Source organism: Larus michahellis, chromosome 1 (genome assembly GCF_964199755.1).
Source record: "Larus michahellis chromosome 1, bLarMic1.1, whole genome shotgun sequence".
Classification (NCBI taxonomy): domain Eukaryota; kingdom Metazoa; phylum Chordata; class Aves; order Charadriiformes; family Laridae; genus Larus; species Larus michahellis.
This window is the reverse complement of record NC_133896.1, coordinates 134,748,220-134,770,986: the sequence shown is the minus strand read 5'-3', so window position 1 is coordinate 134,770,986 and position 22,767 is coordinate 134,748,220. Positions and strand designations below refer to the sequence as shown.

Genomic DNA, 22,767 nt, shown 5'->3' with positions numbered 1-22,767 from the left:
GGGAATTAGCGCTCTATTCTTCCTCTATTATTCATAGCACAGTGGAATATGTAAGTACCTGAGGGTGTCAAAGGAGAGCAGGCTCTATTGCAAAGTGTTCGCCTTGTTTCTCTCAATAGCTGACTATGAGATGATAAACCGCTTAATACACTGCACTAATTGGATGAGAGCAAAAAGAGATGGGAATTAAGGCACGGCGAAAGGAGAAAGTGCTACCAGCCTTCATTCACTCTTTCACCACTTTAACAGCGCCAAAGGAGGCACAAGCTTTCTATAAGCAGACTAGGGGTTTTGTGCGGAGATAAAATGAACCTGTTAGTGGATTCAAGTAATACACTAATTATTGCACAGTATAAATACCACTACTGGTTTTATAACACGGAGGTAAACTTCTTTTGAGAAGGTTATAGGATTGCTTGGCAGCAGTATAGATCCTAATAAGGGACCAGAGTAATAACCCCCTGGATTAACAAAATTGCTGCTTGCAGAAGTATGATTCGGGCTTTTACGAAGATTTCAGCGCAATGAATAAAAAATGACTGAATGACATTTCTTAATGCGTAATGGCTTGATAATGATTCCCTTTTCTTTAAGGCAAAAATGTATATTTCAGGCTGCACTGGTAATAACGTCCAGGGAACAAGCCTTATTTTTCCCATAATTTTTTTTTCCCGCGCCTATGGTGGGTTTTAGCACTCAAAAATACGGCTGGGGGCGGGCGGGGGGGTGGTGAAGGATGTGAAACGCCGTGGGTGGAAGCGGGGAGCTGCGGGGAAGGGTCGCGGCGGGCTCCCACGGGCGGTGGCTGCTGCGGACGGCGGCTCCCGTGGGGCGGCGGGACGGGACGGGACGGGCCCCCTTGGTCCGCTCAGGGGGGGACACGGGTTCTTCGGTACCCAGTCCCCGGGCTGCCGTTGTGGAGCGATGCCGCGATTAGACGAAATCGCCCCAGAAAATCCACCCCGCAACAACCCATGAAGGCACTCGGGCGGCCCGGCCCCACGCCCGCCGCCCTCGGGGGTACCGGGGCTTGGCCGGGGGGAACGGGGCTTGGTCAGGGCCGGGGCCGGGGGGGTTACGGGCAGCGGCTGCCTTCCCTGCGTGGGGAGGGGGGGGGCGGTTCACGCATTTTTGCTCCTGCTCCGTGGAAGAGGCACACGAGAGAGCTGCGCCCCGCCCCCCCCCTCAAAAAAAAAAGCTAAAAAACCAACCAACCAACAATAAAATTAAAAAAAAAAAAAAAAAAAAAAGGGAAAAATAAAAGGGGAAATAAACGGCAGTTCGTCCCGGGGAGAACGAGGAAGGACAGAGATAAGGAACAGGCCCGGAGAAACTTTCCTGCCCCCGCCCCGGGAGGGGTGTAGGGGTGCGGGGGGGGACAAGCCACGCGCAAACCCAAATCTTTGGCTTTTTTTCCCCCCCTCATCCCTGGCTTTCGGCAGCGGCGGAACCAGGGGCTGCCCCATGCCCGCCCGAGGGTGCGTGGGGCGGCTGCCCGCGGTGTGGGGTCGCTGGCACCGAGAGGCGACCTCGGCACCCTCCTCAGGGCAGGGGGGGGACGGGACCACGGTGCCCACGGCAGAGCGCGGACGGGCACAGCCACGGGTGTCCCCCACCCCCGGCCCCCGCCGTCTGCAAATCCCCTTGCAAACGGGGCCGTGGCATCTCGCCCCCCCCCCCGCCCCCGCCCCGGCTCTGTCAATCGCTCCCGCCCAAGCCACCCGTGGCCCCCCCACGCCCCGTGGAAGGGGGGAGTCCACGGCGGCGGGGGGCGGCGGTACGCAGCCCCCGGCCGCCCCGGCGGGGCTCAGCCCCCGGCCCCGGCCGCCCGCAGCGTGGCCCCGCAGCCCCCGCAAGGACCGGGCTTTTTCTTTTTTCTTTTGTTCCTCCTTTTTTTTGTTAAACATATATTTTTGTTTATTTTCTGAACGTGGCACTTCTCCACCGGATAGCAAGGAAAAGTATTAACAATAACGACATTACACGAAAAAAGTACTGTACCATCGCCTCTTGAGGGTTTCAGAAACCTCTACAGTTAATAAGTTAAATAAAGGGTTTGTACATAAATATTTGTCTAGGAACCCTATTATATCTACAACACAGTAAGAATCTACAGAATGACAAACTTTTACAACACTACACTGAGTGCAATTGTTTTATAACATTTCAAATATACAAAGCTCTGTTCTTTTTTATAACAATGGTATGTACAGAATCAATAATCACAGTTTAGTGACTTAAACAGTCCATATTCTAGCAGTGTATTTCCCTTTGGTTTGATATAAAAACCTTGGTTGGTGTAGTGATAAAGAATATAACAAGAAAAAGATATACCCTTTCCCTTAAGTGCACTGGTTATCTTACAGCATCAAATGTACTTTCAGTCTGCACTGGAAGCATCCTTGGTTAGCGTATGCAGCTCGCTGCATCAACATGTACAATAGTTCTCCAGTGCTCCTAACGGACCAACTTCACAAACATCCTAGGATGTTATTTTAAGAAGATGTGGGTAGCTTTCCCCCCCTCCTTTTGCTTTTCTTTCGTTTTTTTTCTTTCTTTCTTAATTACAATTCTATTTGTTTCTTCATTTATTTTTTTTCTTGCCAGATAAACAGAAGGAAAAATATTTAGTGTACGTAACGCTAATATATAATAACTTTTATTAGGGCTTTTTCTTTTTTTTTTTTTCTCTTTTTTCCCCGCGCTTAGTGCCCAGAGAGGAAACGAAACCGTCGTACATTTCAGAAATGTACCAGCCAAGGAGTTACTCATTCAGGAGATTGCAAGTGTCGGTTAAATCGTGTGAGGGCTGATGCGAAAGGCGCTCGCTGTCTCCAAGTTCCTAACTCGAGAACCTACCCCAGTCTCAGCTGCTGGTCCTTTTTTTTTTTTTTTTTTTTTTGTAATTATCATTATTATTTATGATTATTTTTCCACCCCCCCCCCCCCGTTTGGTCTTGATTCGTGCTGTCTGAGGTGACCATTATCCGTGTATTGACTCTCCTCTTTTCTCCCTCTCTCTTTTCTCTCTCCGCCCCCCCCCCCTAAAAAAAAAACAAACCCAAACCAAAATCCACCCCCACCCCCAGCCCACCCCCGACCCCCGCGGCCGGCAGCCGTGCCTTAGCACACCTCTTTCCCCGTGCTGTTCCCGGGGAGGATGTTGAGCTGGGTGAGCTGGGCGGCGTGTTCCTTGGCCTTCAGCCGCAGGGCGGCGATGCTGGATGCCCGCCGGTCGGCGGCGGCGCTGGCCGGCTCCCCCAGCCCCGCCGAACCCACCGCCCCCTCGGCGGCCGGCGCCGGCTGCCGCAGCAGGGCGGCGGCGCTGGAAGCGCTGCCCAGGGGGGACATGGTGGAAAAGAGCCTGCAAAGGGAAGCGAAGAGAAACGGGGCCGTCACCGCCGCGCTGGGGCAGGCCGGCTCCGCCCGGACACCCCCCCCCTACACCTCGCCCCCTTCCCCGCCGGGCGGGGGGAGGGGGGGACAAAGACTCGCTGGGAAAAATAACCCCGACGCTGGAGGGTCAAAGATTTTGGGAGGAAAAAAATTAAAAAAAAACCGAGGGGAATAAGAAAACGGCCGAGGCTGGTTCTCCCCGGCTCGCTGCTGTCGGGGCGGCGGACGCCGTGGGTGCAGCCGGGGGGAGCGGCTGCGTGTGTGGGGGATTTCTCCTCAGCTGGCGCTGGAAAAATAAGGGGACACCCCCCGCCCCGGTCCTACCGGGGCTGTGCTCCTGCCCCTGTCCCTTAACCGGACTTCTGTCCCCGCCGCCTGCCCCGGCGGGCCGGGACCTGCGCCCCGCTCCGCGCCCCGACGGGGCGGCCTCAGGGGGGTTCCCCCACTTTGGCCGCGGACGCTCAGCGTGGGAGCGCGCAAGGTCGGAGCGCGGCGCCCGCGGAAGCTCGGCCCAGCCTCTCGCAGCTTCTCAGACCCACTCACGCCCACGAATAAAAAAACCTGCCCGTGGCGGACCCCACGGGGCGCGGCCGGCGCCCGGGATGTCACGGCTTCAGGTCACCCCCAAACGCCAGATACCGGCAATCACGGCCCCCACCCCTCCCCCGCGCCCCGATAGAAGCAGAGGCCACGCGTGCACGCAGGGCAACCCACGCCAGTTTTGTTTCTGCGTGGGGACGCCGATTTCCGCGGGCCTGTTCCGCGGGGACACCGCTCCGCCCTTGCCCCCTGCGCGGGGCCGCGGGGCCGCCCGGGCTCCCCGCAAACGCCGCCGCCGCCGCCCACGGCCGCGGTGCCCGCGGACCGGCCGCCCCCACGGGGGACCCGCCGGACACGCGGCGGTGGGGAGGGGGGCAGTAGGGTGGGATGGGGGGGGCGTGAGAGCCCCTTTCGCCCAATGAGAGGCCGGGGGTGGCAACACGTGACCCGCGCGGCGCCCAATCGGCCGCCAGCGCTCCCGGTTCGAACGGCGGGACCGACGGGTCCCGCGTGGGGCCGGGACGGGAGCGTGTGTGTGTGTGTGAGCGACGCCACGCGGCTCCACGGGCGACCGCGGCGTCCCCGAGGCCGCTGTGTGTCCCCACCACCCCCCGAGGCGATTGTCTGTCCTGTGTGTGTGCGTCCGTCCTCCCCCCTGCCCCGTGGGTCCCCCCGCGCGGCGCCGGTTCACGCGTGGGCGGGCGGTACCTGCCGAAGGCGGGGCTGATGAAGGCGGGGTGGCGGAACACGGCGGCGCCCAGGAAGGTGCCGAGGCCGAGCGGGGTCCCGGCGGGGGGCAGGGCCGCGGAGCCGGGGGGCGGCGGCGGCAGGCTGGGGAAGGCGGCGGCCGCGGCGGCGGCGGCGGCGGCGGTCCAGGCGGAGTCTAGAGCTGGGTGGTGAGGAGGGAAAGGACTAGCATCAAGGTATGGACTGAGGGGGTGAGTTGCTGACAGGGGACCAGGGAAAGGCAAACCTGGGGGGTGTGTCTGAGCCCCAGCCTTTTCCCTCTTCCGCCACTTAGCCCTACGGTTCTGGAACCATACCTGAAAGCCAAAAGAAAACAAAAAAAAAAAAAAAAAAAAAAGAAAAAAACACAAAAAAAAAACAAAAAAACAAAAAACAAACACGGTTTTAATAACGCCGGCCCGCGGCCTCGGCGAGGCCGAGCCCCGCGGGAGCCACGCACCGCCCCGACGGCGCCCGCTCCGTCGCCGCGCCCCGGCAGCCGCCGGGGGACACGCGTGTCAGCGCCGCGTCGCAGCCCCGGCAGGGGCCGACCCACCCCGGGGACGCGCAGGCGGCTTTCGGTGGGGCCCTCCCCGGCCTTCCCCCGGCCCCCACCCCGGGTTTAACACCCCACACACCCCCCACCCCGCCATGTGCCGGCCGGTCGGGGCTGCGGGCAGCTGCCGGCGCGGAGGGCGCTTGGCGGCAGCGCTGTCGCTGCGCTGGAACAGCGGGAAAACGATTTCCCGACGGGACTAAGCGGATTTTTTTTTATTCCGCACGCAGACCCACACGGGGAGCTGAGAGGCTTTTTTTTTTTAAATTATTTTTCGGTGAAGGGAATATTTACAAATTATATCGTTTGGGCATCGTGGACTTTTTTCCCACCCCTCTTTTTTTTTTTTCCCCCCTCCTTAAGATTTAGAGCGAGAAAAAAAAATAATAATCGTGATTTCACTAACGTCTGAAACGAAGAAATAATTCGCGAGGCAACGGAAGTAGCAAATATACGTTCCCAGGCTGCCCTTTTAGGATCTGTTTTACAAAAGTTAGTTAGGGAAAGGACGGCGATGCCGCGGCGTCCTCTTTTCCCCTCCCCCGAAGCGAAAATCGTGAACTATCACGGGCTTAAAACAGGAGAGAGTGGAGGGAAAGAAAAAAAATATAATTTCGCATTTCAAAGGAAAAAAAATATTCGCTTAATGACAAGTGCGAGGCATCACACGCAGCTACGGAGAGAGACTTTGAGAGGGACACGCGTTCGTCAATTTTTGGGGGCTGGTGTGGGCTGAGTTTTCCCTGTCAGGGTCGGCTTTGTAACCTCAGCGGGAGATCCCTTCTCTCCGGGAAGCGGGAAAGGCAGCAGCGCTGCGGGTCCCTCCACGCAGCGGCACGGCGAGAACCGATCTCCACGCGCGCCTATCTGGGTACCCACGCGGGAAGAGGCATCGCGTTCGCGGGGAAGCCAACAGCCTGGCACGAAGGGAGCGTCTCTCCCAGCTAAAACTCAATTAGCAAGCTGTCCTCGCTGCAATTCCCCCTTATTGAATTAATAAGTCTGAGTACACCCAAAGGTAAACGAAGGGACTCTCATAATTCATATTCCCTTAATTACATCTACTCCGGTGAATAGAGGAGAGAGAAAGGGGGTGTCTTTCTTTTTTAAAAGTTATTTAACTTTCCCACGACTTGTTCCCCTGAGCTGAAAATACTGATTTGCTGTCACATCTCTGTTTGACAATGGAGAAATGTGTCAACAGAAAGGAGGGGACAAATCTCATCATTAGCCCCTCTAATGCAAGAAGCTGTTGTGTATTAAATGAGCCATATGGAATTTATTATGCTTTATCAGCGCCCGATTTTAACTGTAAAGTGATTTGCTCAGCTTCAAACCCAGAGACATCTGTTTTCTGTTGGCAATCAGGGCATCCCAATGTTTATCGTCTCTTTGGTTATGAGACCCGGGTTGGGAAATGCACTCTGGTATGGGGCGGCAAACACCTTTAATAGCATTGCACTCACTCACTATTAGATCAATGCAGGCTTATTGCTATCAAAAATGGGAAATCAAATAGCATTAGCCAGCTCCTTGTGCAGGCGGAGAGGAAATCAAACAACATTTCGCCTTCAAATGGCCCTGTTTGTTCTAGCACTAAGTGGGCTTTTATGAAGCCCGATTGGAGATTTGATGGCAGCCAAATACCCGGCTTGCGGCCGAGCGGGTCTCGCTAACAACCGAAGCCCCGTGGGGCTTTTAATCACACGGGGTTTCGCCAGCCCATGGCTCGGCCCTGCCAGGGCCGGGGAGGGCCGGGGACACCCCACAACGTACCCCCGGCCTCACCCTGGGCGCCGCCGAGGGACGCCCCGGTCCCGGCCCCGGTCCCGCCGCCGCCGCCACTCACCTGCACTCGGGCTTCGGTCAGATCGAGCCTCATGGCCAGCTCCTCCCTGGGGGAGACACACACGCCGCCGTCAGCCCGGGGCACCGGCCGCCCCCCAGCCCGCGGCTCTGCGCCCCCCGCCGCCGAACGGGCGCGAAATCCCGGTGCCCGGGGGGAGCGGGGCCTGGCGGACACCGCTTGCCCGCCGTCCTCAGCCCGGCCGCCCGTCGGGACTCCCGAGTTTTGGCACCCACTCGCCCCTCCCCGCCAAAGTCAGCCGGTCCCCGCCGCAACGGGGGGGGAGCCGAGCCGCCACACGCTGCGGTTTGCATTGCCACAATTAAGGCAAATCGGAAATCATTAAGGAAATCTAACAGAAAACCGCTCATCAGCTCCGTACCTAAAAAGAGGAGCGTTTCCCAGCTTAGCCGGGGCCCCGTCGCCGCCGGGCATGGGAAGCCCCGGAGGAAAAGCCAAAACCGTAAAAACACCAACCAAAAAAAGCGCGGTATTTCCATATAGCACCCCCCCCTCCTCCTCCCGCGGCCGGGCCAGGCGGCGCCCCGAGGTGAGCCCCGCGGGCGATGCGCGGCACGGAGGGCGGGGGGCACATAACGCCCCCACGGGCAGCCCCAGCTCCCCCGGGAAACAAACGAGAAACCGGGGGCGATGTCTCCTTGATGGAAAAGTGCGGGCTCTGGGGGCTCAAACCCTCCTCGGGGCTAAAGGAGAGGGGGGATTATTTTCAGGCAGCGCGGGAGCGGGCAGGCGGCTCTGCCTCCTCCCTGCCTGCGCTTCCCGCGGAGCAGCCGCCGGCCAGACCCGACACACAGGGCTCCCGTTTTTAACGGGAAATGCCCCCGAAAGTACGGGCAGAGCCGGGCCGGGCCCCGCCGGGCCCCTCGGGGGCGGCTCCGGGCAGCGAGAGGCCCCGACGTGCCGGGACGGTATTTTTAGGCAGCGGCGCTTTGATCTCTGCCCCTGCCGGGGCTTCCCCGGGCCGGGCCAGGGTCCAGCCCCACGGGGAGCGCGTAACCGATCCCGGCGGCGGCCGTAGCGAGGGGGGAGGAGGGCAACGGGTAAAAATAACCCCCGGCAGCCGCTTCCAGGCGAGCCTGCCCGGCGCTGCCTGCCCTGGGTCCCCCCGGAGCTCGGACCTGCTCCCCCGTCCCCCTCCCAGCCCGGGGGTATCCGGGGCTGGAGTCACACGGTTTGGAAACGGGGGGTGCAGCACACCGCGGCCCCGTCCCGTCCCCTCATGGGGCTCGCCCGCTCCGCGCTCGGCCGGGGCCCCGGCGCCGGTACCTGGTGAAGACGTCGGGGTAGTGGGTTTTCTGGAAGGCCCTCTCCAGCTCCTCCAGCTGGTAGCTGGTGAAGGTGGTGCGGTAGCGGCGCTGCTTCCTCTTGAGCAGCCCCTCCTCGGAGTCGCTGCCGGCCGAGAGGCAGACGCTCTCCTCGCCGTCCTTGCCCTCACCGTCCTCGGGGTGCAGCAGCAGCTCCTCCTTGGGGGACAGATCCCCGCCCTCCGCCCCGGGGGCCGCGGTGGCGCCCCGGCGGGCTTCCTTCAGCAGCCCCCCGCCGTCCTCGCCCAGCAGCTCCTCCTCCTCGTCGTCCTCCAGCTCCTCTTCCTCCTCGTCCTCCTCCTCCAGCATCTCTTCGTCCTCCTCCTCTTCCTCCTCCTCGGCGGCCGGGGCGGCGGGGCCCGGCCGTTCCTCGACGTGCGTGGCGGGGCTGCCCAGCTCGTCCCGGGCGGGCGGCGGCGCCGCGAAGGGCGCGTTTTCACGGTAGCTCTTGCTGCGGCTGATGCTGACCTGGGGGGCCTGGCTGATCTTCAGCGTGTCCCACGGGGCGGCGGCGGGCACGGGGCCGGCGCCCCCCTCCGGCCGCCCCTCCGGACGGTCACCCCGCGGCCCCGCCGCCCCCGGCGGCAGCAGCCGGCCCCCGCCCGGCCCGTAGAGCCGGCGCAGTTTGGGGGGCAGGTGCAGCTCGGCCGGCTCGAAGGGAGGGCTGCCCTTGGGGGACCCTGTGCCGGGAGACGGGGGATAGGGAGGCGTCCGCAGCGGTCGGACGGGAGTTGGGGGAGAGGGGTGCGGAGGGAAGAGAAGAAGGGTGGGGGAGAGAAAGAGAGACACGGTCAGTGGGATCAGCGCGAAGAGCCCAGGGCAAGACCTCAACCCTGCCGCCCCGCTTCGGGCGCCGTTTTCCACCCCACACCGAGATAAGACCCCCCACTCCCATCCCGTACCCTCAGACAGGCCACTGCCCGCGCCGCTGCTGCCGGCCTGGGAAGAAATTCCTGCCGGCCGCAGAGCCAGGCCCGGCGCCCCGCTCAGCGGCGGGACGGGCTGCGGGGGGCTCGGGCAGCCCCGGGCCCGCGCCGGCACCTCCGCGGCAGCGGCCGCCGCCGGGCCCGGTCCCGCACGGCGGGGCAGCGCCGGGCCCGATGACCCTGCCCGGGGCTCCTCCGCCTTTTTAAAAAAATATTTTATTTTTGTGTTTGCCCCTTCGTATCGCCTCCCCTCGCCCCCCAAGTTTCCTTTTGGTTTTGGAGGAAAGAAACCCGCCGGGCTGCGAACGCCGGGGAAACGGGGGAAAGCGGGAGGGAGGCCGTCCCTGGGAGTTGCCCCGCCGGGCTTCCCCCAGCCCCGGAGGGGCTGCTCCCAACTTCGGGCCGGGGGCGGCGGCTGCCGGCGCCCCGTTATTCCCGCCCTGCCCGCTGCCAGGCGCGGCCCCCGGTTCTTTCGCCGGGATCCGTTACGGGTTGAGGGCGAACGAGCGAGCCTTCTCCCGCACGGATGGCGGCTCGCACCGATTTATTTTAGCTGAAAACAATTACGCACATATCGAAAGCGAGAGCAGCCCGAGGCGGCGGTACCCGACCTGCGCGGAATTAACCGGGCTGAATTTCGGGCACGGCTCTAGCCGCGCTCCCCGGCGGTCTCTAACAAGCCGGGTAACGGGATAACGGCAGCGGCGGCTCCGAGGCGGCGCCTGGCCGGGGCGGGCGGGGAGCGGGGCCGGGTCCGAGCCGCGGGAGCTGCCCGGGGACAGGCAGGGGTGTGGGAAGAGGAGTGGGGGGGGATCAACCGGCCCTGCCCTGCCCGACGCCGGGGAAAGGGAGCGGGACGGGGCGGACGGCGGGGCTTACCTTGCACGGCCTTGTCGGTGTCGGGGCGGGCGGCGATGGCGGGCAGGCTGGGCGCGGCGCCCAGCAGCCGCACCTTGCAGGGGCTGCGCCGGCCCAGGATGCTGTCGATGCAGTAGGAGGACAGCAAAGTTGGCGATTTACTTTTGCACTCGGGCCGCTCGGCGCAGCTCTCCTCTGGGTAGGGGCCGCTCATGGCGGCGGGAGCGGCAGCGGCGGCGGCGGGGCCGTGCCGTGGGGCCGGGGCGGGCTGCGGCGGAGGCCCCCGCGGCGCTGCCCTGTGGCCGCCGGGACGCCCGTCACGGGGGGAGTGAGCGGCGGCCGCGGCGCTCTTGAGTCCCCTCGGCTCCACGTGCGGGCAGCCGCCCCCTGATTGGCTGCCGGCGGAGGCCGGGCGGACGCCGACAAGACGGCGCCCGGCAAACCCCGGATCGGACCCACCCGGATCGGCGCCCGCCCCGAGACGCCGCGCTGCGCTCCCGCACACCCCACCCGACGCGCCGCGCCACGCCCCGACACGCCCCGCGCGGGGCAGCCGTCGGGGGGCGGACGGGGTGGGCGGTGGCGGAGCCCCGACGGCACGCCTCGCCCCGCTCTCCCCCCCGACAGCGGCCCCGATCCCCGCCCGGCCCGTCCTTAATCCCGGGCTGGCCCCGCCGGGGGTGCGGGGGCGGGGGGGGGCGTTCCGCGCCGGGTTTTCCCCCCGGCAGCGCCCCCTCCCTCCCCCGCGGGCGCTGCGCGGCGCAGACGCCGGTGTTTGAAAATAGCGGCGTCCGCGCGCGGGGCTCCGCCGCGACACGATCCCGGGTGGCGGCGCCGGCGGCGGGGCCCGGCCCGGCGCTGCGGGATACGGGAGCCAGGGGGAGCGTCCCCAGGGCAGGGCAGGGCGCGCAGCCCGGCGCGGTGGGAGCGCAGCCCGGCGCGGTGCTAGCCGCCGTCTCCCCTCCCTTCCCCTCCCGCCCGGACCGCCTGCGCTTTGTCCCGCACGCCCTCCGCAGGCCGCCGCTCCGGGGAGGAAGATCTCTCAGGGTGTTTTTATTCCCCTTCCTTCTCCTTCCCCGTGACACTCCGGGCCTGGGCCGTTCGGCATCAATTTGGATCGACGGCCGCCCCCAGCTCGCCCGTGCGCTCCGCACTCCCGCCAGCGCCGGCCCGTCGGAGGAGCCGCTCTCGGCCACCCCGGATAACCCGCCCGCTCGCTCGGGTGATTCCCCTGTTCGGCCCCGTTTCCCCTGTTCGTGCCGCAATTCCTGCGCGGATCCCGCGTCTCCTAATTACTTAACCAGCGCGAATTAAGAAGACAAGAGAAGCAGGTGCCTCTGTGTGCGCCCGTGCGGGCGCGGCCACAGCGCACACTCCCAGGCTCTGTCGGTGTGTGTCCGTACGCGCCGTGTCGGGCACAAGCGCTGCTCCCAGATCCGTCCCCTCCCTGCGAGCGGGCCCCCGCAGGGCTCCTGCCCGTCGTTCCTCCCACCTCGTTTCCCCCTGCCCCCGGCGGCCGGGGCGATGCCGGCGTGGAGCGGGAGCGGGGAGCGGGAAGCGCCCCGACGTGCGCGGCCGGCGGGCCCTGCGCTGCCCGGCGGGGCGGCCGCAGCCCGGCTCGGCTTTGCAGGGTGCGCCTGTGCGAGGAACGGAAAGCTGCCGTTTGCCTCGGGAGCTTTTGCCATCCCCGGCACGAGTGGCAATTAATTCATTAACTCAGTAGCTAAAAAAAACCAAAAACAAACCACCAAAAACCAAACCAACAAACAAACAAACAAACAAAAAAAAAACCAAGAAGAAAAGGAAGACCCAGAGGCACCCTTGGGGAAGCTCGGCGCAGAGAGAAGCTGCCGCCTCTTGCCCTCGCCCCGGCCGTGCCGGGTGGCTCCGCCGGGGTTTCCCCGCCGGGGCTTGCCCGGGAGAAGCGGCGCGGAGCCGCGGGCGGGCCGGGACCGGCGCTCTGTCAGAAGGGGAGGCCGGCCTGCATCTGCCTTCCCGTTTGCCTTGCCGGGTGCCGGCCGAGCCGCTGCCGGCGAGCCGCGGCACCGCGCCTGGGAGATCGGGGACGGGTAGGGCTGCCGCGCCGCCCGCCCGGGAGGAGGGAACCGGGCCCGCCGGGGCACAGGCGGTAGCCGGAGGGGACGGGGGACCCTCGGCTCGGCAGCTGCGAGGTCTCCGGCAGCGCCGAAACCCGGCGGTCGGTGCCGGCGGTGCGAGCCGGGGCCGTGGCGGGCGGGTGCCGGGGGCTGTCGGGGAGGCGCGGAGCGCAGGGAGCCCTGCCGCGGCCTTTCGCCCTTCGGCATCTTATTTTCACTCCCTCCCCGACCCGTTCTCTCGCCCCTCTGTGCCCGGGGCGGGCCGGGGGGGTGTCTGACGGCCCCTCTGCCCCGCGGCCCGGCAGCCCCTGCCCGGGGGAGAGCAGCCCCGGCCGGCCCGGGGCGCGGTGAGGGCCGGCGGCAGTCCCGCTCGCAGGCGAGGATGCTTCGCGATGCGAGCTCGCCTCTGCCAAGTCACTTTGTTGTTTTATTTATTTTTTTAAACAAACTTTCATTCATTTATGGTCTCTCCCTCTCCTTCCCCCCCCTCCCCACTTCCCCCTGCAACCTGCTAATTTAACACTGGAGCGCGTTATTGCAGTGTTAGGGGGAGAGAACGAGAGAGCGAAAACAACAATACTGCAATGATCCAAATGATACAGTAGAATTATAGCAATTATAGTTCTGCTCGGAGAAGAAAACCTTGCTGAGCTCAGCCAAACAAACTGATGCCTTGTACGGATAACAAGCCCGGGGACTGACAGCCGGTGCTGAGAGAGGCAGGAGGGCACAAACGGAAATATTTGCCTCTTTTCACTCCAGCCAGCCCAGATTAACACCCTCGGCTACCGCTGCCGTAACAATGTCCCCTCCGGCTCCGCGCACTCGGGGTCTTCGCGGCGGGTTTCGCCCCGGGGACCGACCCCCGCGTCCCTCCGCACCCACCCGCGCCCGCCTCCGCTCCGGCCCCGCCGGGCAGCGGGACGGCGGGGGAGCGCGGGCGGGCCGGTAACGGCTCTGCCGTCCCGGCCGGAGACCGGCGGCGACCGGCCACCCGGGCCACTTGCCCTCCGTGCAAACTGCCACTTCCCACCGCAGGAGCGGGCGCGGGGCGGGGGGGGCCGGGCTGCCCCTCGCCGCCTCCCCGCCCGACGGCTGCCCGCGGCGGCTCCCGCAGAAGCGCTTCCCCCCCCGCTCCGGGCCTGCCCCAGGCTCCGGCGGCCCCAGGGCCCCTGTTTCCAGTGGTGTTTGAGGTTTTATTCCCGTCCCATCCCCCCCCCCCCCATTTTATCTTCCTTTCACGTTACACACCGCCCCGTCGTCCGAACTGCTTCCACCCCGCCCCCCCCGGCGGAGAAACCATCCTTGCGAGCAGCCACGGCCGCAAAATGGCAGTTGGCTGTCATGCCTGGGGAAAGGTGTTTGGTCTTAGGGCGGAGACAGGGCTAAGCTGGGTTTCAGCCGAAGCGCTTGAAAACGTGCAGAATCGGCTCAAGGCTCGGTGCGAGATTGTTTTAACCTTGCAGGGAACAGCGGCTGCCTTCGGCTGGGGGGGAGGTCGCTTCTCTGCGGCGGCCACCGCGGGCGCAAGAGTTTGTCACCGACCGAGCAAACGACCGCTTGAAGCCCCTGAGCGGCTTGCGCCCACCCCGTGCCCGGCGCATCCCGCAGCCCACCGCGCCGAAGCCCGGGGACCGGTCCGGTGGGTTCTCGCTCCCTGCGAGCCCCGCGCGTGGGTGGAGCTGCGGCGGCAGGCGCAGCCCACAGCCAGGCTTTAACACCAGATGGGGTCCCCCCCCCGGCCCCCCCTCTGCAATGGAGAAGAAAACGATAACAACTACTTAAAAATCCCCAGCGCTTGATTTATCACGCTTTACTTTATGGGGGGGGGGGGGGGGGGGAAAGGCTTGTGCAGGAGCCGTAGGAAGGTACAAAAACTGCGTTTCCTCTCGGGTTTCTGGGTGGTTTCTTCCCCTTCCCTCGAAGTACTGGGCGCCCCGGCCACAGCTTGCTCCTGGCTCTGTGCTGGAGGAGCCACAGCCCCCGGGTCAGCCGGGGCCAGCGGCAGAGCCTGAAGCGCCACACACCCGGGCGTGACGGAGAGCGAAACCCAGACCATCGGTCTTCTACAGATGCGATTTAGCGGCTTTTTTTTTTTTCTTTTTACCTCCCCCCACCCCCTACCCCCAATGTTCATTATTATGGTCCTGTGCACAAAAGCACTAGAGCTGGGCATGGGGATGGCGAGATGCCCGTTCTCCCTTGGTACCAGGCAGTGGAGAAACGCCTGGTGCCATTTGTGAACTGGCACATGATTCCCCTCGTGACCCTCATGGCATCGTTATCTCAACTCATATTTAAGATTTTTTTTTTTTTCACCTTTATGGAGAATGCTGTTCTAAAACCTCTTCTGGGCACAGCCCTGACTTTGCGGAGTTCAGCCCTGAGCCTGGAGGTGGGCAGAGGACTGCCCTTGATTGCACCACCAGAACTACCATAGAAGCGACCTTGCTCCCTTCTTCTGCAAGAGTCTTGTTATTCACTTAAAAAAAAAAATTGGCTAAAGACTAACAGACAGTATTGAGGGATCACAGCACAGCTGCATGTCCCCTATACAGCTATGGTCAGACAGCGGGGGGAGAATCAGCATCTCCGTGTGTCCCCTGGGTCTCTGCCAAGTCACTGGTCACCTGGATACACCTCTGAGTTCTGTGGCTTAACCACCTTCCCATTTAAGGCAGAATAAATACTACCCCCTTATTGCAGATTGCTAATTTAAACGTTGAATAATCTATACCCAGCAGCAATCACTGGGGCACCGCACCAAAATTGCTTTGCAGAGTGGTGTTGGACTTAAGCACCTTTGAATTCATACCCAAGAGAAAAACCCGTTTCGCAAGTATTGCTTTTTTAGGATCCCCATCAGCCATTTCCATCGGTTCCTGGGGCCTGTGCCCCTGGATGTGAGGCTGCAGCACCTGCCCAAGGGGCAAACAGAGGGATCCCCCCCAACGAAGCGGGCAGGAGGGCAGCAGTGGTGTATGTAGTCACATCCTCACTTCACAGGTACCTGGACTGGCCGGGCTCAGTTTGGCTCGGACACAGCGGCTTGCGATGCCGCTGCTGTTCCATCTCTGAAGCAGCCCTAGCTTTTGTTGCTCACTTTGGTTTTGGTGCTAGCTCAGGGAGCAATTTCTGTATTAACTTGCGTCTGGACAGTGGGCTGACATCGGCAGTGGTGGTGACTCTGGAATGATTATTCATAAACTAAATATTTAGCCCGTGCAGATTCTGGGAAGAACCTGGGCCTCATTGCATAGATTTAATTCAAAAAGGTATTTTCTAAGTCCTTTTTTTTATTCAGTTGTTATTATTTTTTTTTAATTCCTTGACAGTTTGTTTGTCTGTTAATATGGTTTTCACTACAGGTAGAGGAGAGCGGTTAGCTTTAGGTGAATGTGTCTCATCTTTATTTCCCTTCCACTGTTTCCCCAATTCTAATAACTCAAAACTTCTCTGGTCCATGCTCCGGAAGCACTCCCAGCTCATTTTTGGGTTGGCCCTTTTTTTGCATGACTGTAAGCCTAGAAAGCAATCCCTGCTAGGCCAGGTCTGCAGTGATGACTCTCAGAAACCAGGTCTCCAACAATAACTCAGTTGGATTTAGTTACTGCATTTAATGTATTTATTCCTTGAGCCTTGTCACCAAGCCAGCGTTCCTGGAAGTGATTTGGAAAGATGGAGCTGGGCACGCAGCTGGGCAGTGCAGCCCCTCCACAGCCCGCTCTCCCTCCCGGAGGCCACGTGCCCGCCTCTCCTTTGTGCCTCAGCTTTGGCTTTGGCAGCTGGGGCTGGGCAGAGGCCTGCGTGTCCTCCGGGTCACTAACCTTATTGGTACTTCACAGCTCGCTCTCTTTATTGTTTCTAATTTTGTTTTTTGCTCCTCAGTGACCGGCATCGTGAAACCTCACCAGGGCTGGCAGTTTGCTGGCTGAGGCTGGGGTGACATCAGTACCGTCTCTGTCCCTTTTGCCAGCTTCCTGCCCCGTCACCTTGTCATCTTGAGTCCTTAGAGTCCTCCAGAGGCCCTTTCTAGGCTTTTAGATTTACCTGGGAGACCGTTGGCTTTTCCATTTTTCCTCTCCATCCCCTTCCCGAGTATGTCGCCTCCCGAGGATCTCAGCCTCCCCACACCTCCACAAGCTCTGGCTGCCCTGGCTGACTGCAGCGGTGATTCTGCAAGGAATGGGTGGATTCCCTGGCACCATGTGGCTTCAAGTCTAGACCAGTGCATTTCTGGAAGACTTATTTTCCCCTAATGTAAATCATTTGGCTAAAAATAAGAGTAACTGGGTAGACCTCTGCATCCTACGACTGTGTCTTCCCAGAGACTGGGTGATGGATGAAAATATGGTTCTCCTGACCCTAGAAGAAAACATGGATAGTTGCTTTCAAGTGGCTTTCTTGCAGTAATCCTTAGAAACTCAGTGAGATTATTAATGCACTAAGGTGCAGTGGTCTAAAAAAATTAAAACTATGATCATAGGCTTATTTAACATTATATCTTCTGTGTTATTTTCTTTTGTACGTGCTGACTAGAACTAAGCACAGGCTTCATAACAAATAATTTATTTGTCAAACGTGTTCTCTTCTTCTGCTCGTGGAATATCCATGAGCAAGAGCATCGCTTTCTCAAATGTATTTGTTATCTCAAATGCTCCAGCGGTTCCTTTAAATGAATAACAGAAGGGCTTGGCTACAAATGGTTTCCGTTGTTTAGCTGTAGCTGGTCAAATAAAACCCCTGGTATCGATTGCATTGCCCGCCTGTTGCGCCAGCAACACACCGGGTGTGCAAATAGGTGTGTGTGTGTGTGTGTGAATGTAACAGCTGGGTTTCCTCTGTGCATCCGTGGGCAACTCTGGACGCAGGTTTCCTGCAAGTGTTCACGCCGCTGAAATGCGACCGCTCGGCGAACCGCAGAGGGGGTGTGAACATAGCTGAGGCAAAGCCATTAAAAATTCAAATGAGGACATTTTTCACCCTCTTTGACTAGCTCCGGTGTGACCTTCATGTGGTGCTATGTTCTATTTCAGTAAATGCAGCCGCACAGGGACAGAGCAGGAATCAAAATGATCCGGAGAAGGGCATGAGTTGGAGCTGGTCTGGCGTTTCCTTGCCTGGGCGATGTTATCCACGAGATCAGGGTTGTTTAATCCAGAAGCATGGCTGAAGTGAAAGAGAGTAATAGAGGGAAGAGCCAGCAAACTGTCTGTGAAGCTCTGTCGGACCATTCCCTTCAACCAATCTGACCTTAAAACCATATTTATTATTAATATTTTCTACATCTGTGGACTTTGTTCCCTCTGGCTGTCACTTAGGGAGCACTTCTATCTCATAAAGATTTAAAAAAAAAAGTATGTTTGGTCAGGAAAAATCTGCATTTCACAGAAGGGAATGGGCATTTTTCCTGAAGGTGGCTGATGCTCACGGAAATGTGTAGGAAATTCTTCAATGGCCTTACATTAGGAGGCTGTCTGCCAGTGCTTCTGATCACTTTTTTTGGTGTTGGCACCTTTATCTGGAGCATCCCTGCTATAAATCACAGCCGGATGCTGGTCAGATTGTCAAAGGATCTATTCTGATACAGCATGCATTTTTATCCGTTTAATATTCTGCATCTCTTTTTAGTGTAAGTTTCAAAGTACTCTGTGGTGCCCTGTAGGAAGAGGGATGTTTTACGGAAATAGACTGGTTTGTGTAAGTGCTGAGGTACGAATGAACTTGCTGTCTCCCAAGTGTAACACTGCTGAGAGGGACACAAAGTACACATCCAAACTGTGCTGGGGACACTCCATTGACAACGCAGGTACTAGCGGCAAAGCGTGTAGAAGTGAATAGATGGAAGAGTTTCTTCCAAGGTACCCAAATCAGGCACGGTTATAAATTAGACTGGTAAAGTAGATTGAAATGGGAAGACAAAAATAAGGAAAATCTGATGTTCTGCGGTAATCAAGAACGGAGATGTATTCTTCAAAACGTCTGTGCTGACACTAGTTAGGCGCCTGAAGAACACGATAGCCGGGACCGCGGGTGTGTGTGACGTTACAGAAAAGTATGAGTGGGTTGGGAGGGAGCAGAGCGCTTCCTTCCAAATTCAAAGGGTTTTTTCTTAATGGAAAAGAAATTCAATTTGATTGTAAATTGGCTCAGCAATCCCAACAGCTGCAATTTGTTGGACTGTTGATTTGAGGTTTTCCATTCAAAAATAAAATTAAAAAGCGAATACATGTTTTAAGATTTCCCCTTCATACGTTATTCTTAGGAACTTCTATAGACAGATATTTCCAGTCATGTGCATGGATTGTAAAATCTTGAAATCACAGGGTGTAAGTTATTATTTGGAATCAATGCACCTTCTTGTCTTTTAGCTTTTTATAAAACCTTGAAAAAGACTTGGCACTTACAGAGCTCAGCTATTGTTTCTGTTCTTGAAAACTAAAAATAGTATTATGGAACCACAGAAAAACTAACTTTAAACAAAAGATGTTGGATTTAACTAAATTATTGTTCCTGTGTTGTAACCCTTACTCATAACCTTTCATTCCTCGAGTCAGCGGGGTTTTCTCATGAGTGAAAGCACATTCTTACGATGATTTTTGTGTTGCAATCCAGGCAATCACAGCATGAACAGGTGAAGACTTTGGCTGGGCTGTCAGGTGGGCCGGGGACTTTCCTTCAGCAGAGGGTGTGCTGTCTTCCATTTTGTATAGCGATGCTCAGGAAAAACATCATTTTTCTTCCCTTTAAAAATGAGCTAGAAGGGATGGTTTGGATGTCCTCGGCATTTCTAAAACTGGGCATGGCTTTTAATTCTTTAAACTTGCTATGTGTCAGAGGCTTTTCCATGGTCCCATCTCTTGGAAAGGTAGCACATGTCCATCTTCACTGAGTGCAAACTTACAGGTGAGAATAACTGGACAATCATTTACGCTTATTCTTATTCCTTATCCTGTAAAAGGGGCCCAAATATATATATATATATATATAAATTTTTTTTTTTACCTGGGGCAAGGCTGTACAAATTCAACGGGCAAAGGCATCTTCAAAACTGAAGGTGAATTCTGACCTGCAGTATGGCAGACAGAAACCCAACTGCCTGTAATATGAAATACACTTTTTTTTTTTTTTTTTCTCTGCAGTACATAGCAAGAAGATGATCTGGGGATCAGGTTGCTGAATCAGGCAGAAGGTGTTTTTTTGCAAAGGAAAACAAAAGGAATGAGTGTCCAGGGAGAATCAGGCACACCTCACTGAATTGCAGTGAAGCGCTACAAAGGGGAAGAATATGAATACAGCAGTAGGAACTTTGGAAAATGTTCCTATTTACAGACTGACAACTGCAGTCGGGATCCATTGGATGCAAATTGTTGCGATGCATTGAGTTGTGCATGAGGCTTATCAGTCAGGGAAGTGAGGCCAGATCAAGCCCGATAGGATTCAATGGAAATAGGGCTATGATTTGGTAGGAAAAAGCAAGTCAGGTTTATATTTGCATTCTGATTAAAAAACCCCACAAAAATCCCTGTTTGGTCAGTGCAAGCTTTTTGACTAGCCTAAAAGCTATGCTAAACTCAATGTGCTTCGTGACCTGGGGTACCTTTAAGAATGCCTAAATGATGCAGACCCCAAGTCTTGTTTTCAACAGTGTTTTTAGGAGTCCAAGTCCACCTGGATGTCAGTAGGATTTGGTGACCGTGTCACTTTGAACACATTGCTAAATATTGTTGGTGTGTTTATTCTGAAAATATTTCAGAATAAACTGGGGTTGATTCAGAAACTGCTGGTCCAGGAACACGGCTCCAGAGACTTCTCCTTGGCTGTCCATTCCTCGGGGGTCTGCTTGGAAGAAAAGCATACCGGGCACCTTTTGAAACATCAATATCTTAATAGCAGAGCTCAAATACAGTAAATATCATGCTAAATACCATCAATATTTATGGCAACATGTAGATTTAAAGGTTTTTACGTATGTTATATCCTCTGAAATGTGTTTTCCCCACCTGCTGTTCCAGACCAACAAATGCACGTAGTCTTTGTGTAACACTCCCGCAGTGGCAGTTTCACAGTTAGAGACTCTCGGCTGCACCACGAGGCCCTTATTCATTCACAATTTCCCAACAAAATCCTTGGGCTCCTGCTGCGGGAAGGACCCTGGGCTTTGACCCTGTGGCACTGACCAGGACCAAGCCAGGAGTCAGCGGCCTTGAGCTGCGCAGGTGAAAAAAAATCACAGCAGTTCTTACAGCCCTTTGCAGAGCGGTTGGATGGAAATGATGCTGGAAAAAAATAGTCTGTTGTCAGCACTTGGTAACCTTTGAGATGCTCTTTGTATAGTCAAGAGATCATCTGGACGGCATCTGTCTAATGTTAAAAGCTGATCTGGGTTGCTCTGATGTGTCAAGCAAACTGGTTGTGTGTAGACATGGAGACCTTGGTCAAAAAAGGTGCAAGAAACAATTTGCCCCTGAGAAGTCACTCGGGGTTCACGACAGCTGTAGAAACCTTCCCTGAAGAGCCAGCTGGTCCATGGAGTATCAAAACACGTGGGCTGACGACGTATCTCCAAAAGCAGCATTTCTGTTGGAAGGCGGCGCGTCTCACCAGAAGGATGCAAAATGTGGCAGAGACGACATCCTCTTCTCACATCACTGTCACCGCTGCATGTCAGCACAGCCCCGTGTCGCAGCGCGGAGGGAGCTCCAGGGTGGCATTCAATTTAAGCTTCACATCTATTGGCTTTCTTCTCAGCCCCTTGTGAGCATCATTTGCTTCAGATACCAGATCTACTAATGATTTTTTTTTCCCTCCCCCTTGCTCACACTTTAATTGCAGGGTATATGTTATACCCTTAGGAACAGCTATTGCCACCTGTATTATTATTTATGCTGTGAAAACGGAGCTTGTGGCAATATATTTATTAACACTGTGCCCTGGAATCACATGAGTTAACAGCTTAATCCTGTGGTTGTAAACACTTTTCCTGATATATTCAAGCACCATCCATGGTTTTTAACTTCACATCGGGAAACTGGGAGCACGAGCAGGTTATAATTTTTACAGAAAATCCATTCTTTACAAAAAAAATCACATAATGAAGAAGTGATTTATCCATCTAATAATGCCTGCCTTACAGAGCATAATGCCTTTTGCAAAGGAAGGAGTTAAACAAAACGTTTATGCAGTATAAACTTTGCTCCTTAGCATTAAAATGCACTTTATTCATACTGTAGATTTCTCTTGCAGCCACGGCTATTGTTTGTCACTAACAGCTAGCTTTTGTGAAGTTAATAAATGTGCATAATAAGGACATAAAGGTATGGAGAAGTAATACTGTAATCCTTTTGTTTGGATAATCAGTCTAATGTATGCAAATTAAACCTTATTAGTACTAGGGTTTTGTGTCTGCTTATCAAAATGTGCCATTTTCATGAAAATTGGAAGTCCATTATATAAAGTTATTATTAACAATCATTTAGGAATTATATACGGTATGCAAATTAAAGTTGATTACAACTAATTAAGGGCTTTCTTTGTTATTTGACCTTGTCTGCTTTTTATGTAAATATGTTTCTTTTGGTCTGGCATATTTTTAGACTCAGAAAAGTATATTAAGACAAGTTACATTATGTATTTTTAATATATTTTTGTATTGCATAAAAAGCCCCTTGCTATTGTTTGAGGGCCCGGTTTCAGGCAGGGCTGTTCTGTGCGGTGATACGCAGACACGCGTGCCTCGCGGCTTTGGGATGGCTCCGCGAGGAGGACCGGCAGGGCAACGGCAGTAACACGCTTCCAAGGCCCTCCAACGGTTTAAGGAAAAATGATCCAAAAAAAAAAAGAAAAAAAAAGAAAAAAACCCTTCCCCTGTGAAATATAAACAGCCTTCATGCCAGAGTAGCCTTTGTTCCACCACTTATTGAACTGGATAAGCCTGAGTTTAGAGACTCCAGACGCAGCTAAGTAATAAATGATTGGTCCCTGCTTGCAAGGTACATTGCAGAACTTAATCGCTTGCTCTCATCCCCGGGACCACCGATCTCAGGATAAAAGACTTTTAACACAGGCAACGCAGTGAGCTCAGGAACGGCAGCCTCCGGGGAGATTTGTATACCTGTCAAAACCCCAGAAGGTCAGGCATTAAGTGAAATGAAAAAAATCTCCCGAAGAAAACTTGGGTGAGTTGGATAATATTTCTATTAAAAACAACAGCAGCATGTAATACAATTTTGATGTTTTATACATAGAGAAGGAACCTGCCATGTAAGCCAGTCACCGGTGTGAAGACGGGAGATGGCATATTTTGTGGTGTGTCAGGAAGAGATGTGTAATCAATACCTTCACACCTTCCATCTTCCAGTTCAGAATAAAATATGCAAGAGAAGAAAGACTAGGAAAGAAAAGGTTGAGACATGAGGGGTATATAGTAGGAATACGTTAGAAATATGTATAAAACTTGTCATCACTTATTCATTGAGTCTAAAAAAATTATCTGAGG

At 56.5% G+C, this 22,767-nt stretch overlaps 1 protein-coding gene across 2 annotated transcripts; it reads right to left on the bottom strand.

Annotated features, from left to right (window-relative positions):
- Positions 1-1,993: 1,993 nt before the first annotated feature.
- Positions 1,994-10,626, bottom strand: ARX (aristaless related homeobox). 2 transcript variants are annotated; one of them, XM_074604385.1, is made up of 6 exons: positions 10,195-10,626; positions 8,352-9,069; positions 7,068-7,113; positions 4,910-4,979; positions 4,645-4,825; positions 1,994-3,364 (listed from the first exon to the last, which is right to left on the bottom strand). In XM_074604385.1, the coding sequence occupies exons 1-6, from the start codon at positions 10,385-10,387 to the stop codon at positions 3,124-3,126; spliced, it is 1,449 nt and encodes a 482-aa protein (XP_074460486.1). In that variant the 5' UTR covers positions 10,388-10,626; the 3' UTR covers positions 1,994-3,123. The 2 variants fall into 2 exon arrangements, with proteins under 2 accessions (XP_074460486.1, XP_074460479.1); XM_074604378.1 differs by having other exon boundaries at positions 4,645-4,979; positions 10,195-10,625.
- Positions 10,627-22,767: the final 12,141 nt, after the last annotated feature.